Source organism: Equus asinus, chromosome 29 (genome assembly GCF_041296235.1).
Source record: "Equus asinus isolate D_3611 breed Donkey chromosome 29, EquAss-T2T_v2, whole genome shotgun sequence".
In the NCBI taxonomy this organism is placed as follows: domain Eukaryota; kingdom Metazoa; phylum Chordata; class Mammalia; order Perissodactyla; family Equidae; genus Equus; species Equus asinus.
The window spans coordinates 23,024,099-23,038,758 of NC_091818.1; the positions used below are offsets into that span (position 1 = coordinate 23,024,099).

The following is a 14,660-nucleotide window of genomic DNA, read 5'->3' on the forward strand; positions in this document are numbered from 1 at the left end:
CTCCTTCTAGAAACACTCTCATGGCCCTCATGGCACAGTTCCTCATTCTCCTCCAACAACTCTGGCTGCTCCTTCTCAATCTCCATTGTAGGCTCCTCTGACTCTGCCTGTCCCTGAAATGTGGATGCTCCTCAGAGTCTTTTCCTAGGCCCACTCTACATGGCATCCGTTGTATACCTTCCGAGCTCCAGGCTCCTATTTCCAATTGCCTACCTGACACCCTCACTTGGATGTCTCATAAGCTCATTGAACTCAACATCTCCAAATCTGAGCTTTTCACTTCAGCCACAGTTCCTAATCTTAGAGAATAGCATCTCACGGACTTAGCTGGCAAGCCAGAAGCCTGGCATTCATCCTTGACTCTTCTCTCAACCTGTACACCAATCAATCAATAATTCCTATTAATTCCAGCACTCCGTCTCCATTGCTCAGCCTACCATTCATCATCTCCTAGTCACATTACTACCATAGCCACTGACTGCCAGCCTCGAACCTACACTTCACTCTGCATTTAAAATGATCTTTCTAACATAAAAATACAATGTGGCTCTCCTGCTCAAAACCCTTCAGTGATGTCCCATGTCTTCAGCCTAAAATCCAAACAGCTCAGTATGGCTCATAAGGTGCTTTATGACAAGGACATTCTGACCACTTCCATCCAGAAATTCTTCTCAGTTCCTTGAACAAGCCAACTTCTCTCACATCCATGGCTTAGAACATGCCATGGCCTCTGTGTGTTTCAGCCTGCCTTCTGCACACCAGACTAAGTTTTGCAGCATCTGTGACTATGTCCACCTTGTCCACCACTGTGTTTCCAACCAAGGCCACTGCCTACCGCCAAAAGAAGTAGCTCACAGGGCACCCTCTTCCATCTTACAGAATTTTGTATTCTCCCAAATTATCATCCGCAGAAGAGAAGTTTTCCATCCTCGCCTGCCTGAAACTTTGGGAAAAATCCTTTTGTTCAGTGGCCTAATCCAATTCTGAAATATCCCTCAGTTTTCTTTCACAAATATTTATTTTCCTTTAGATATTAGCTCAGACTTTTCTTCTCTATCCTTAGACATGTTAATGCATAATTAATTTAGATTCCACTAATTTAAATTTTGCAAATGTGAGACCCAACAACACAAGTAAAATTCATTAACCTCATCACTGTGAATATTCAACTTGTTGCTAACAAGGAAAGGGAGCTCTTAAACTAGAACTTATAAAATCAAGGATTCATTTCACATATTTCCCTCTTTATTTATTTATTTATTTTTTATTTTACTGCTTTTTTTGTGAGGAAGACTGCTGCAGAGTTAACATCTGTGCCAATCTTCCTCTCTTTCACATGAGATGCTGCCACAGCGTGGTCTGTGCCTGGGATCCAAACTTGCGAACCCTGGGCCACTGAAGCGGAGCACATGAACTTAACCACTACACCACCTGGCCGGCCCCACATTTTCGTCTTTTGAATTTAATAATTAATTTTTACAAAATAGAATACTCTTTTCAGTTATAATACTTCCATTAAAGTGTAAGCCATGGTGAACTGAGTTTTCCATTACTTTATCTTGTTTTACTTATTAGTGTATATATAACAAAATTAAAATGCTTTTTGATTTTCAACTCTGAGAGAACGTATTCCAAACAAATGAAGATTTACTCTTCGTTTCTCTTTCTTCATTTTAACTGAGAGCCACATTTCACTCTGAACGGGTCACTGAACTGAGCCCTGTGATTGTTAATTACGGGACCCGATCTCGTGGAATCTTCTGCCACATGTGGCTTTGGGCTTGTTGTTAGAAAGGCATAGACGGTTCTCCTTCACTAGGATGTTGCCTTCAACTGTGCGCTTCCTACTAAGTCAACTGTCTGCAGACTAGATAAAACCTGTCACCCCAGCACTGATGTACTGCGTGCAGGGTTGGAAAGAGTAACTGTAAAAGACGAAAGCCTCAGAGAGGAGGTCCAGGTTCATGTTTTGCAAAGCCTGGATGGACTTTGCAAAGCACATTGGAGGAACAAGAATGTAGATACCCACCCCGTCCGCCTCAGTGATTTTCTGAACTGCCCATCTGACTTTCACAAGGACATGGTAATAGAAACAAAATGGCTGCCAAGAGTGTTTTCACTGATTCTGACTGCAATGGGGGCTACAAACGACTGTCTAAGCCCTTCTCCTTGGCTCCTGACCCCAAACACTTCAATTTCACTTAAGCTGTCTAGGCCAGGTTCTCAGTCTTAAACTCATGCTACACAGATGATGTGAATTGTCAACATAGAATTAAAGACTATGCATAACTACAATACAGCTTTAATTTTTTCTTTTTTAACATGCTCTCATACAATACTGCTAGGAAAATAAATTGATGAAACCTTTGGAAAGGCAATTTGGCCTGATGTATCACCTTCCTTAAGAATGTTCATATAGTGTGTTCGCAATTATACTAAGAAATAATCGTAAATGGAGAAGCCCTAGGCACATCAGAATGTTCACTGAAGGATGGAAAGGTTATTTATAACAGCAACACCCAAACAGGGAAGCATGCAGGAGAGGGCTGATGTTTGTGCTTGCTCTGTTCTAGGTGTCATTTTTAGCATTTTACGTTTGCCAACACATTTAATCTTCAGAACAACCCTATGAAGCAGATGCCATTATTTGTCCTTTTTTCCAGTAAAGAACCGGAGGCACAGAGAGCCATTTGCCGAGCTGGTGCTGGAGCTGAGGGCTGATTGCCAACAGTCCAGCTCCAGAGCCAGCTCCTCCAAATACTAACGTGCTTTCTGACATCGTCACTCCTCAAATACTATGTAGTGAAGTGTGTTTTTGTTTGTAATAATATGGAAAAACATTTATGTTGCATGTCTAGTTAGAAAAAGAAACATGATCACAAATATATAAATTAAAAAAAGAAGAAAAAAGAACACAGCTTAATGCTTAAAAAGAGATTTTTAGACACTAGTGTGGTATTAGTAATGATCTTTGGTTGGTGGAACTATGATTTTCCATGTTATTTTCTATTATTTTTTTTAAAGTAAGCATGTATTGCTTTTTAGAAAGTAAAAATGATCATTTATCCCTTTTTATCCTGTTTCCAAACCTATCAAGCTCAACCAACTGTCGTGGTTCCTGCTCCCACCTATATTTCCATCCAGTATGCCCCTCCTCCTTGCTTCACGTCACATTTCCACCACAAATTTCTTTCTCCTGAGCCTTATTTCTCACATCTTTTGTTATCTTTTTTCTCTTTCCTTTTTTCTGTCGTCTTCCTCTTCCTCTCTCCCCATCCCACAAGGCTCATGAGCAGAAGGAGAAAAAGCCCCCCCAGCCTTAGCTGCCTGATGGCCTCCTTCCCTCTGTACCCTCCCAATGGGCGCATATGCCGATGGAGGGGCAGTGGACAGTGAGGTATTTTCTGAAACACCAATAATTTTTAGCATTGTCTTTTAGTTTTTCTCAGGGCTTCTAAAATTGTTGAAATAAAATTCTTTGACTTTAAAATCTGAGGCCACCTGGCCAGTCACTGGTTTTAGACCCCTGTGGTTTTCCAGCATTCTCGACTTTCTGCTCCTTTCTCTGCTATGGGTGAAGGACAGGCACCTTTTGGCCTCTGTCCTGGCAGCCCTGTCTGGGGTCCCTTTCCCTGCAACTCTTTTGCTTTTCCTTCTTGTTCTTCCTTCTTACCGGCCTGCACCTCTCTTTGGGGCATGATGCTGCTTCCAGAAAGTCACTTGTCCTCAGGTCAGGCTTTGGCTCCCATGAGTACCTGGCTGGCTGGCTCGCCTGGTGGACGCATCCCGTGGCCACTCCCACTGTCACTACTTGGTTTTCATAGGAGCGGAAGCAGCAATACTGATGCCATAAGGAGTGGAGTCAAGGGCCCCCTCCGTTCATTCTCCCAGCTCATCTATCAGCCACTGGGGTTCAACTCAAGGAACACCTGCTAACTAAGCTGGTTAGGGAGAGAGGGCCTGTCTAGGTGATTCTTCCCTGAATTCTGGGCTCCTTACATATAACAGTTTGGCTAAAGATTAAGAAAAATTTAAAGTCATCTAAACCTTCACCCCCAGCTAGTAATATTTTTTGTGTGCCAGTTTTCTTCTCAAATCTCAATTCTTAAGTACCTGATAGTGACAAACACTGGTAGCCTTAAAAATATAAGGCACATTCTTTTTCAAAAGGTGTCCCCCTCACTCCAGTCCTCTGTCATTTCACACCCGCCTCATGCCGGAGCCTCTCACCCGGCATCACTACCCAAATCTCTCCTCTTCCTTGCTCCCTGAAGGATGGTTTCATTCATGCCTTCTTGGATAAAAATGCCTGCAAGTTATCCTGTTTCCAAACCTATCAAGCTCAAAGGCTGAGTTAAGCATTTTTCCCCCCAAAAGAAAAAGTAAAACCACGTGGTTTTAATTGTAAAATGAATATGTTCATTGTAAACAATTAAACAAAATCAGGCAACGTATAAAGTGTGAAGAAGAAAGTGACAAGCCCTTGTAATTTTACCTCCCAGAGGGAGACATGCTTATTCATCAGTTTGGATTCTGAGCTTGCAAAATCCCCGGTGGCCAATGGAATCTGCCATGGCTGTCCCCTCCCCGCAACGCCTCTGGTCAGGCCCAGCTCCTTGAGCCCCGAAAGCTCATTCCTATTTCTGTGGCTTTGCTTGTAGTATTTGGTCTCCTGGAATTGCTCCCACTTTCCCCTCCACCCATCCAAGTCATCCCTAACTTTAAAAATCCAGCTTAAGGCCCTCCTGCCGCATGAAGCCTTCCAAACTACCCATGGATAGAATATGTCCTCTGTGCCATGCAAGGCAGCCATGGATCTGTCTCCTTCTGATGCTACCACATCTCCCCACCTTGACCTTATGCTTTTCCAGAGCCTCATGACATGCTGGGCAATCAAAAATGTCTACCTAATAAGTACATATGAATAAAGAGATGGTTACGTGAGTGGCTTCCTTTTAATATAGCGAAATTTCTTATTCAATTCCTTAAAGACTGAATTTAATTTTTTATAGGTTCCAGGGCAATAGGCTAGAGAAAATGTCCACAGATATTCTGTAAATGCCTTTTAATCTCTCTTACACCCATTTCCAGAGTACCTAGGAGGTTTGGGTGCCAATTAAGACAGGGATTTTCCCTAAGAGAGCTCTTTGGATCCAGCACAAAGCTGATGAGTTGCTGGGGCATTATTTACCTCCTGTCGCCCCTGCTGTAATCACTCCACCAAGTTCACATAATCCATGGTGCCTAGAATGATGACACCTCCATAAATCAGCGCTCGAATGCTGGTTGTTGCTTAAGTGCCCAGGTGATGAATATCCTTCTGCACCTTCTTGGTGCAGAATTTTTTGATTGATTTAACAAAGGTTCTGATTCAAAGAATGGGAAAGGCTCCATGGCATTGAGGAGCAAGGTCCCAGGACTCCAAGCAAGAGGCCATGTGAAAGAGAAACGGAGAATGGCAGTGGCCAGGATGGAGGTAGGGTTGCTGCCCAACAGTCATCCCTGTTTTGGGACTAAAAGGTAGGTGTGTGGAATTTGCAAGTCACTAACCAAAAAGGGTTGCAGATTCGTGCTTACCTCTCATCACATTTAATCAGAATCACGCTGTCTGTTCCAATCCCCAAGGCTGCAGCTCCCTTCTTGAGAGAAAAATGACTCTGTGAGAAAAAGCACATTTGTAATTAGTTGTATGTAAAGTCAGGATCCACACCCTCAGCTGTTTTATTGTTTTCTCCTTTTATTTCTAACCTGTCCCTCCAAAGCCTGGATTGCTGAAAGAAGATGGTATCATTCACTTGGGATTTTATTTATTTTTTTGATCGTGATGAAATACACATAACATAGAACTTACTATCTTAACCATTTTCAAGTATATGATTCAGCGGCCTTAAGTCCAATCACACTGTTGTGCAACCATCACTATATCCATCTCCAGAACTCTTTTCATCTTGCAAATCTGAAACTCTGTACCCATTAAACAACGTCTCCCCATTCCTCTCTCACCAGCCCCTGACGACCACCATTCTACTTTCTACCTTTATGGATTTGACTACTCTGGGTACCTCATATAAGTGGAATCATACAGTATTTATCCTTTTGTGACTGGCTTATTTACTGAGCATAAGATGCTCAAGTTTCATCCAGGTTGTAGCATGCGTTAGAATTTCCTTCCTTTTAAATGCTGAATCATATTCATGGTATATATACACCACATTTTGTTTTTCCATTCATCCACCAATGGATACTTGGATTCTTCCACTTTTTGGCTATGAACGTGGGTGCACAAACATCTCTTTGAGCCCTGCTTTGAATTCTTTTGGGTTTATACCCAGAAGTGGAACTGCTGGATCATATGGTAATTCTATTTTTGAAGAATTGCCATACTGTTTCCATAGCAGCTGCACCATTTTAAATTCCCACCAGCAGTGCACAAGGGCTCTAATTTCTCCACATCCTTGTCAACAGTTTTTATTTTCTGTTTTTTGATAATAGTCATTCTAACGGGTGTGGGGTGATACCCCATTATGGTTTTGCTTTTATTTCCCTAATGATTAGCGATATTGAGCATCTTTTCGTGTGTTTATTGGTCATTTGTATGTCTTCTTTGGAGAAATGTCTATACAAGTCCTTTCCCATTTTTAAATAGGATTGTTTGTTTCTGTTGTTGTTTTGAATTCACTTGGGCTTTTGAGTGAAGATAACAAGACTAAAAATTGTAAATGGACCTGCTACCCCAACACACAGTAATCCAAGCCAATTTCACATATAAGGCGTAAGAACACATCAACTGCCTCCAGCAGCTATGTATTGTATGGCTCTCAGACTTATATTCTGCTTCCAAGAGATTACACTCAGTTTCTCTCAAGTTCAGTGAAACTGTGTGCATTTAAGTAGGAGGAGAAATTGGCCTTAAATCCAGCACTCCCTCCCAGACTTGCTGGAGGGGCTATTTGTTGTGCGGGTGATTGCCCATCCTGGGGTGGGCTCAGGAGGTGTCAGGGCCTGGCTTGGGCAGAACAGCATGTGGAAAAAGCCCACACTCACAAGCTACTGCTAAATCCTTGTTTGTGCTTTTGGTTATTGATTCTGGGTAGGATTCTGAATCTCAATGGCTGTAATCACTGTGCAATTTGGAGAGCTGGGAAAGGCTAACCTAAGCCCAGCTGTCCTGCATCTGCCCAGCAGCCTCTTACTATTAACTACAGATCATTAAGCTGTCCAAAGAGAGAGCCGCTTCCTCAATTTACATCTCCAAAGGGTTGCTGACCGGAATTTTAAGTTACGCTTCCAGAGAGTACCTCTTTTTGAATGCCCACTTTTGACTCATCTGAAATCTTAAATAGGCAGCATAGGAACTGTTAACACATATTTTTAGGAGTGTGTCTCATAAGCCAGAAGGAATTATATTTATAACAGCAGCAAATAATGTAAACCAGTAAATGAGGCACTGACTAGAGGCATTTAAAAAGCCCAGTGTAGCTAAGAAGTAATGAGAAAGAGCCATTAGACTCATTTTACAAGCTCAGAAAGACAAAGTGGACAATCCTTACCAAGATACCTGGAAACTGGGAGAGAAAGCTTAATTGGGTTTGGAAAGATGCATGATTCCCCCACCAAAAAAAAGCGTTCTCTCTTGCATAGTTAGCAGATCCCTGGGCCACCCCAAAGGGGAGGAGCTCAGGGGAAAATGGTGCTAATTTTGTCACTGCCAGGAGGGCACAGAACAGAGGAGCCAGCTGCCCCACTGAGCAAGCACAAGCTACTCAAATTAGGCCCCTGAGTGAACAAGCTCGTAAGCACTAAACTGCCAAATGGCAAATTGGGGATAAGTAAGAGATCTGGCGCACCTGGTCAATGAGAGGAAGTAGTCTTGTCTGGTCTTTAATGAGAAAGAATAGGGAATCTCAAATGAGGAGCAATTACCTAGGATAATTGATCACCGTTCCAAAGGCCACATATTTAAAGAAAAACACATGCCCAAATAGAAAGCTTCAAGACGGGGAACAAAGGTGATATGAGGCATGAAAAAGAAAATTAGGTACCGAACACTGCATCTGTTTATTATTTTCAGGAAAAGGAGGAGGGAAATAGCTAAATGCTATCCAGAAATAGCAAGGGACCCATGGAGAGGAAGGAACTAGAGAGAAAAAAAAGGCACTACCTAATGAGGAAGAAAAAGTAAAGAAAGCTTAAATGGCATGTCTCTCTGCTGGTGAGACAACACTTGGAGAATCGTTTTTAATCCTTGGCACCATGTTTCATGGAACCATTTGTTGATGAATCAGAGCAGAGCAGCATCTGAACAGAAACCTCCTGGATGCTGAGGAGCCTGGAAACCAGGTGTCTAGAGAGAGCCCAGAGGATGCTTGGTCATGAGCAGAGGGCATGAAGGACACATGGCATGGGTGGCCTTCATATCTGAAGGGCTGTGTTAAAGCGGGAGTAGAGCAATAGACTGCTCTGGGTGGCTTCAGAAGGCGAAACTATGAAAAAACATTGGAAGCTACAAGGATTCAGATGTGTCCCCAAATCATCAAGACTCTTGTAGCCAGATGTTCATCAACAGAATAGCTGGGGAATGAGCTAACGAACAGCCCACTTACCTCCCCCACCCTGATTTTAGAAAAATAACAATAGACTCCTGATAGAATCTAGTGCTTATTTAGAACCAAAACATATTTCTATTCAAGGGTAATAGATATTAGAACCCATATGATTTTTATTTTATACTAAATTAAAAATTCAAGGTTGATGGAAGATTAATTTCTCTATCTTTTAAAAAAATCATAAGTAATCTAGATACAGGCTACATGATTCCGCTGACATTTAAAATACGTGCAAATAAGTGTGGGATTTTATAGACATAAACTAATTGTAATTGAAAAAATAAGCAGGCTTTCTGGGTTGGAGTGGGATGAGAGTATCCAGAGTAAGAATGCGTGAGAAAGAGAGCCCACAGGCTGGGCCAGGGGCATGAGCTCCGCCATTCCATCCAGCCACATGTCTGGAGGGTGCATGGCAGCGCCTTCCTTCTTAAATGGGGACGATCAATCTTACCTGCCTTTAGGGATGGTGGGAGAGTAAGGAGAATGGTAGAAAGCTCTGGGACCAGCCACTTCAGTCTCTTGACATGTCTGTTTCTCTGCCTCTACTACGATTTAGATAAGCAGTGTGGAAAGCTGCATTAATTCTTTCAAGCTATTGTTGGTCACATCCAGATATTTAACTGAAACTTACATTCAACTCCCTAGAGGACCACAGGGTTTCAGGGAAAGCCTCTGCTGGCTCAGGGGACACAGAGATGATTAAGACAGCCCTCAGTCCCCAGCTACCTCTCTCACCTTGTCTCCTTCCTCCCCTCCTCTCTCTATCTGGTGGTAGCAGTCTTCCTCATCTTCTGTGAGCTTGCTTAACTTGATCTTGCCTCTGGGCCTCTGTGCTTGCTGTTCCATTTCTTGGAAAACCATCCTGCAGATATTTAGATGGCTCCCTCCCTTGTTCAAGGTAGGTCTCTGCTATATATCACCTCCAGAGAGACCTTTTATGACCATCTTGTAAAATAGCCCACGACCGTCCCTCTCTCTTGTCACCACATGATATCAGAGTAAATATTTATTATTTTACTGTCTGTCCCTTACTAGAACATAGGCTGCATAAGGGCAAACACTTTGTTGTAGTATACAGTTAACAAGTATTTGTTGAATTTGACTGTATGCTCAGAGAACAAGTCCAGGAAAATGTTCACTATTTATTGCCATAAACTCTGGCCACAAATCCCAATGTTGAGGTGTGGCTTTGGTGACTGGGGATGAAGGATGGTGGACTAAATGGATGCCAATGTCTCTAATCAAATGCCTGTTCTATAAGCACGTCCAGAGACCTTCTTGGCATCTACCCCAGAAGGCCTCAGCTGGGATCCTTCCCAAGCAAGAAGCAGTTGTAGGCCCTTCTAGCCAGAACAGCTGCTTAGGGGAAGGAAGAAGCAACCCAGACTTCAAATAAAGAAAAAGGACACACTAGGTTGGAAATCTTAGCTCTTAACCCTTCTATCTATTATTAAATCAAAAGCTCTATCTTCTAGCTCTAAGGTCTATCAATTGTCCTTGGCCTCGATCTTTTTGTACCAACACTCCTCCCCTTTGTGGGTAGAGTGAATGGAGTGTGTGTGGAGGAACATTAAACAGAGGTCACTGGGGGTCATTACACATCAAGGATCCCCAAAAAGTAGATCTCAAAGCCCAACCTATGAATGAGCTGGAATCTGCTTCTTTCACTCCTCCCCATGCCTTGGTCCACCCCCCTGTCAGTGACTGCAGGACCAATAGTCTTCCCGTTGTCTTCCTCCTTCTCCACACCTCTCCCACACACCCACTGGTTTGCCCTCTCTACATCCTGAGATTGGACGAACATGATAGCTACACCTGCCTTGGAGAGACTGGGAGTCCTTGCTCCTGATTCTACCCATCAAATGGCCTAAAAGAGCATTCTGCTTTCTAAAACATCTGATACAAAGAAGCTTGTACTGTGCTTGTACTCAGGCTTTCTGTGTTTAAGCAGGGTAAGATTATCCAAAGTAAGAAGGCATGAGACTGAGAGCATTAGGGACGGTGGGAGCATTGATCTAATTATTATGATTTGGAGGGGTGGGGATCATCCAACCACATTCTTAGAGCCTCCATGTGATTCCGAGGTGATATGGATCTGCACACAAGGCAATTCTGTGAAGCTGCTATTACTCACACTCAGTTCTATAGTTTAAAATCACCGCATTGTGAGTTTGTGCCCTCAGTAAATGTTAAAAGAAAGGAATGGTGTGTGCCAGGATTAAGTTGACATGAAAAGATATTTGGTGATTAATTTGAACATCAGTACTGAGCATATATTCAGCCACAGTGATCACTCAGTGGAAAGTAAAATCATATTTCTATGATTTTAGGATCCTGAGAAGAGTGAAACGAAATGTGTAATGGCAAGAGGTTTGAGACCGTTTGATACCTGGCTTTATTTAGGCAAAGTTACTCTGTCATTCCGAGCCATTGTTTGCTCAGTTGCAACGATGAATTCCTCTCTGGCGGAGTTGGTGTGAGAAGTGTGGGTGTAGTGTGTGAAATGCCTACGGATTGCCCCGCTCTCAATGGGTCCTCACAAAGTTGTGGCCCTTCTTATTCTCCCATCCTGCAACCTGATCTGATAGCACCCTCAGGTCTCCCTGGTTACCTTGAGCAGAAGTTTGAAATCCTCAAACAAAATTCATGTCAATTTACCTTATGCCTTAAAATAAACACTTGCCATCTGTATGTAGGCAACCCTCAAAAACACACAAGTAACAAGAGAGGATCTAAAGTCTCTCAGGGTTGTGAATCCTTGAGTATTGCTCTGGTATTCTGGGAGAGGGGGCACATCCATTTTAGGGAAATAATTTGCCCCCAGACTCACCACTCTCCGTGCTGCCTCCATCTTGCCTCTTGGGTGGACCCAGATCTTTCCCCAGGTGGGACACCAGTGCGTGGCTGGTTCTAATAGCAATGTTGCTGCCATTCATGGAGTGCTTAGCGAAGGCCAGGCACTGTGCTCTACCCTTGACATGTATTATCTTTCTTCATCCTCCCAAGAACCGTGTGAACTAGGTATTGCAATCTCCATTTTATAGATGAGGAAGAAACGAAGTAGCCAATCTGAGGTCTGCCCTGGGAGGTGGAGGTGGAGGTGGCAGAAGAGGACCTGCCATCATCTCTAGTCAATTCCAGAGCTTATGGGCTTTATCCACTAACCCGAAGAAAAATAATCCGTCCAGTCACTCCTGACCTGGCACTTGGAGCAAGCGAGAGTCAGTCACCCAATGCGGAATGTGTTCTCAGGGGCACTGGGAAGGGTGGTCATCCCCTCCTTGTCCTTCCCTTCTTCCCCAGTCCAATGCATGCTCCTTAACAGCAGGCACTGGGTCTGTTCTGCTCACTGCTGTCTCCCCAGTGCCTGAGGTTATGCTTGGTACACCACGGCAGCACTGAGTGAATGAAGGAAGGCATAAAGAAAGCCTCTCACTGCCCAGTGGCTGCACCAGTGCCTGACTGCCCCATTCCTTTGTCTCCTACTGCAATAGAAATACCCCCAGGAGAGGAAATACTTAGGTTTTACAATTTACATGGCTCTCAGGTCCTTTCCTGAGAGTGGGTTTTGAAGGGATTGGGTAGATAAAAAATAACCTAGAGTTGCTGAGGGCCCTGAAATGAAAAAGAGGGAGGTGTGCAGAGGCGAGCAGAGGTGCTAAAGGTAAACTGAATTTAGCTCACAATTTCTCTCACTGAAAGTTCTGTCAGGCTAAGTTTCTGTCTAATGGGAAACATTAGATGAGAGCTGTCTTTTTCCAAGCTGCCTGGGTCACTATTCATTTCTTTCTTTCTTTCTTTCTTTTTTTAACATAAAGGGCATCTATTTTTGGAATTGAAATCCTCTCAAATAGTGTTGTTATGTGAAAACCATCTTTCTACAGCAATTATGAAAATCATTTCCCCACAGAAGTGGGCTCAGGCCGTGAGGGGCTGGGCGCAACATTGGTGATGGGTTCCAGTAGAGTGGACATGAGCTGGGCCTGGCATGTGAAGAGCAGAATGAGTAATTTATGGTGATTTGCCTAAAAGATCCCAGTGTCTATCATGATTTTGAAGAACATTTTTCCTAGATACAAGGGAAAATGCTTCACTGAAGCTATTTCTGGAAGAGCTTGTGCCACATGAGGTAATCTGAGATATTTGGAATTAAGCTCATGGGTTGGGCTTTCAAAGAATTCAGAACTAGAGATGTGAATTATTGAGCTGAGATCTTAGCTTCCCTCTAAATCTACTTTTAAGGAAGAACCTAAAACTCATCATATTAATTTTTGCCAAGATTTCTATCACTGAAATTTTGGTGAAGGTGACGAGATTCCAGCAAAGGATGAGTATTGAACTAGATGATCTTTAAGATCCCTTCCAATTCTGAGATTTTGTAACTGTACTTTGGAGGAAAATAATCTTGGAAGTCTACTCAGAGTTTAAATGCTAACTTTTGTTTCAACTTAGTGACTTATTTACTTTCTCTAATGTTCTTCATATCAATACTATTTTAATTTAGTCCTATTCAAAATTTCAAGAAAGCAATTGATTTGAACAAACAGAAAATGTAATAGCTTGTCCTTCTTATCAGTTATGGAAAGTTCTAGTTTGTGTTGGTGGCCAGAAAAGAGATAGGTAGCTTTGGAGGGGTGCAATAGAGAGAGAGTGAAGGGTCATTTAGAAAACAAAGGACGACCCTTCCCTTTCTGAATGTGTGAAGTTTCTGGCTGGATGCTGCAAGCAACAAAATTTCTCAATGCCATTTCCATCTCTATGACTCTAAACACATCAAGTTATAAACTTAGTGTTCAGAATAGAAGAAAAGACAGTAACTTGACCTGGTTCAATAGATCAGGAAATCATATTAGCCCTAGAATAACATGGGGAAAATAGGATTTGAGAAAAGTTGCTGCTAGTGAATTTAGAGCAGCCAGCTGGAGAGTGGTGTTCAGGTCGTCCAACCCAATAGTGGAAAGAGCAGTGTTGACATTGGGAAACTGAGGCTCTTGATCTAATTCTGCCATTGACTGGCCAGGAAACCTTGGGCAAAGCTTTTCCCATCTCTGGGGCTGGGTTTCTTCATCTATAAAACAAGGTGTTGTTTTTATTTCTTTGAGTTATCTAATATTTACATAGTTTCCTGTGTCCCGGGTATGGAGGTGTGTTTCTTAAGGTTCTCATTTGATTCTCCAGAACTCTTGGGCCTTCGAAACTCTCAAAGAGCATGAAGACAGACAGTACCTGAAGCAGCTCCTGCTTCAGCCATTGGCCTCCCCGCTCCCCACTGGATCCACACAGCAGCTCCTCCACCACCCTTCCTGCAGGTCAAGGGATTCAGGACAGAAAGCTCCCTGCAAAGATGGAAACTGGATGGCCTGCAGGGAAGGCATTTGAGATATGACTTGGGAATTTTCTTTCTTCAGCCTGTGAGAGACCTATTTCTGGGGCTGGTGGAGACAAAGTGGTTGTAAAATCCAAAGAGATGAAGGGAGTAGATGGTCTGGCCTGAAGCTGGAAGGAGCTACCCGAAATGATGAATGGAATGGCCGGAGGTCTGGAGCCCAGCAGGAACTAGACACGGGGGTTGTGTTAGCTCTTAACCTGGAGCTTCAAAGGCAAGACCCACTTTTAAGGACTCATTTGTCCAGAATAGTTTGGATCAGTGTCCAAGGAGACATCAGGGTGCTTTAAATGGGCTCTGAAAGCCCCCTCCAGCCCCGCCCTACCAGATAACAAGGAGGGCACTTTTGGTGGGGCAGGGGAGGAACAGTTTAGCATCACCTTCGCGTTACAAAAAAAGCTCTTGATGGAAATTTGATTCGGGAAGGTATAAAACGTGAAATTAATTGATGAGCTGTGGTGTACAAAACTTCGCCGCAGAATCTTTTAATCTGGTTTCTGCATTGGTAGTCAAGGCAAGGACCTCGCTGGTCTGGGAGTCAGGAAACTCATTTCTCCTGGCTCGAACTACCTAGCTAATTGCAGCCTCTTCATTTTTAAAATGCTGATAACGATCCCTGTTCTGCCTGTCCCACAAGGTGGTCATGAGAATCAAATGAGCTATGTGTA

The 14,660-nt window shown here is 43.1% G+C and overlaps 1 protein-coding gene across 1 annotated transcript in view; it reads right to left on the bottom strand.

Moving 5' to 3' along the window:
• GAD2 (glutamate decarboxylase 2) overlaps window positions 1-14,660 on the bottom strand; it is an 81,123-nt gene that overhangs the window by 51,419 nt on the left and 15,044 nt on the right. The window contains exon 8 of the mRNA XM_014868253.3: window positions 5,578-5,657. Coding sequence (XP_014723739.1) covers window positions 5,578-5,657 — 80 coding nt within the window. The remainder of the gene's footprint in view (window positions 1-5,577; window positions 5,658-14,660) is intronic.